Genomic DNA, 1671 nt, shown 5'->3' with positions numbered 1-1671 from the left:
ATTTTCACTTTTATTAATATTCAATTAAAAATATATGTATACTCAATTATTCCAATAAAAATTCAAAATTAATTCATTTTTTAATTTTGGTTCATATTAAATAATTATTTTATTTTTTAAACCAACCCTTTTAAATTATTTATTTATTAATTAAATTTATTTCTTCATTTATTAAAAATAATAAATTGCTTTTTTTATTTTTAAAATCAATATATAAAAAATATCATTTTGGTTTTATGATTCTATATTAAATAAAATCTATTCGCACATACTTCTTTTAAAGTTTGTGATAACACTATTTTTATATTGAGAGTGTGTGTATGTCGACAACATCTGTTCAATTATTTTTTAAATTTTATTATTTAACAGATAAAAGTGGTTTTTGAATACTTTTACTTAAAAAAAAAAAAAAAATATAAATAGTTTAAAAAAAATAATTCATTATTAATTAAAAAATCATTTTAAATAAAACAAAAATTCTAAATTTAGAAATAAATAAAAAAACTATATAAAAAAATAATAAAATGTTATTAAGTATGTATAATGCAATGAATATTAAAACAATTTTTTTTCTTTTTTCCAAAACATAATTTCTAATTTTTTTTTTATTATTATTTTAGAATCATTAATTTCAATTTCAAACAAAACAAACTCATCTTCATTAAACTGTATCCATAGTGAAACACCTTTAAATAACTTTTCAAAAAATGAAATTGTTTCAATTAAGAACGCAACTTCTTTTTTTACAAGACCAAATTTTTTAAATTTTTAAAATTTTATAAAAAAATAATATAAAATATCAAGGCCGACAAATACTTGATATAAAAACTGTATATTTAAATAAATAATAAAAAAACATGTACATATATTAAAACCAAAATAAGATAATTTTTTTTTTTTTTTTTTTTTAGTAAAAGGTAATGGAGGGTTTGAAAAAAAAAAATTAATAAAAAAAATTAATTAGAAATGAAATTGTTTTTTTTTTAATTTTAAAAGGAAAATCATTTAAATTAATAAAATCATTTAAATTAATAAAATTATTGGTAAATTTATTAAAAAAAAAAAACAAACAAACAATTAAAATTAGAATTTTAAATTTATAGTCGGCCAATATATTTAGTTTATTTATATATTTTTTTTAGTAGTTCAAGAAATTTGGTCTTGTAAAAATAGAGGTAGAAGTTGTAGTTGAAGCTGAAATTTTTTCGCAAGTGGCATTTAAAGAAAAAGAAGTAACAGTCAATTTATCATTTGAAAAAATTTTGTCTGCCTTTGATGAGTTTTTAGAGAAGATTAATGATTCTAATTAAAAAAAGGATAAAGTTAGATTTATTTTTTTTTTTTTTTTTTTTTTTTTTTTTTTTTTTATTTTAGACACTTACTTGCTAACATTTTTTTTTTTAAATTTAATTTTTTTTATAGTTAAAAATTTAGTTTTTTTCGATTTGTTTAATGCTTTATATAAAAAAAAAAAAAAAAATATTTATAGTTTTTTTTTTTTTACCAGATTTTTTATTTTTAATTATTTTTTTTTTTTTTATTTTTATTTATTTTTATTTTTATTTATTTATTTGTTTAACCCTCTTCTAGAAAAAAAATAATAATAATAATAATTATTTGTTCAACATTAAAATATGATCATATAAAAATTTGTAAATTGTGGGTTGTTGT

At 14.9% G+C, this 1671-nt stretch overlaps 2 protein-coding genes across 2 annotated transcripts; one reads left to right on the top strand and one right to left on the bottom strand.

Annotated features, from left to right (window-relative positions):
- Positions 1 to 524: 524 nt before the first annotated feature.
- Positions 525 to 772, top strand: DDB_G0276635 (hypothetical protein; the record flags this gene model as incomplete). Its single annotated transcript, XM_637954.1, has 2 exons — positions 525 to 534; positions 621 to 772. 2 exons carry the CDS (start codon positions 525 to 527, stop codon positions 770 to 772), a joined length of 162 nt encoding a protein of 53 aa, XP_643046.1.
- A 366-nt stretch (positions 773 to 1138) lies between these two features.
- On the bottom strand, positions 1139 to 1392 carry DDB_G0276637 (hypothetical protein; the record flags this gene model as incomplete). Its single annotated transcript, XM_637955.1, has 2 exons — positions 1139 to 1302; positions 1383 to 1392. The coding sequence occupies 2 exons, from the start codon at positions 1390 to 1392 to the stop codon at positions 1139 to 1141; spliced, it is 174 nt and encodes a 57-aa protein (XP_643047.1).
- Positions 1393 to 1671: the final 279 nt, after the last annotated feature.

This window comes from Dictyostelium discoideum, assembly GCF_000004695.1.
Source record: "Dictyostelium discoideum AX4 chromosome 2 chromosome, whole genome shotgun sequence".
NCBI classification, from domain to species: domain Eukaryota; phylum Evosea; class Eumycetozoa; order Dictyosteliales; family Dictyosteliaceae; genus Dictyostelium; species Dictyostelium discoideum.
The sequence above is the reverse complement of the archived record's forward strand: the minus strand, read 5'-3'. Positions and strand labels throughout refer to the sequence as shown.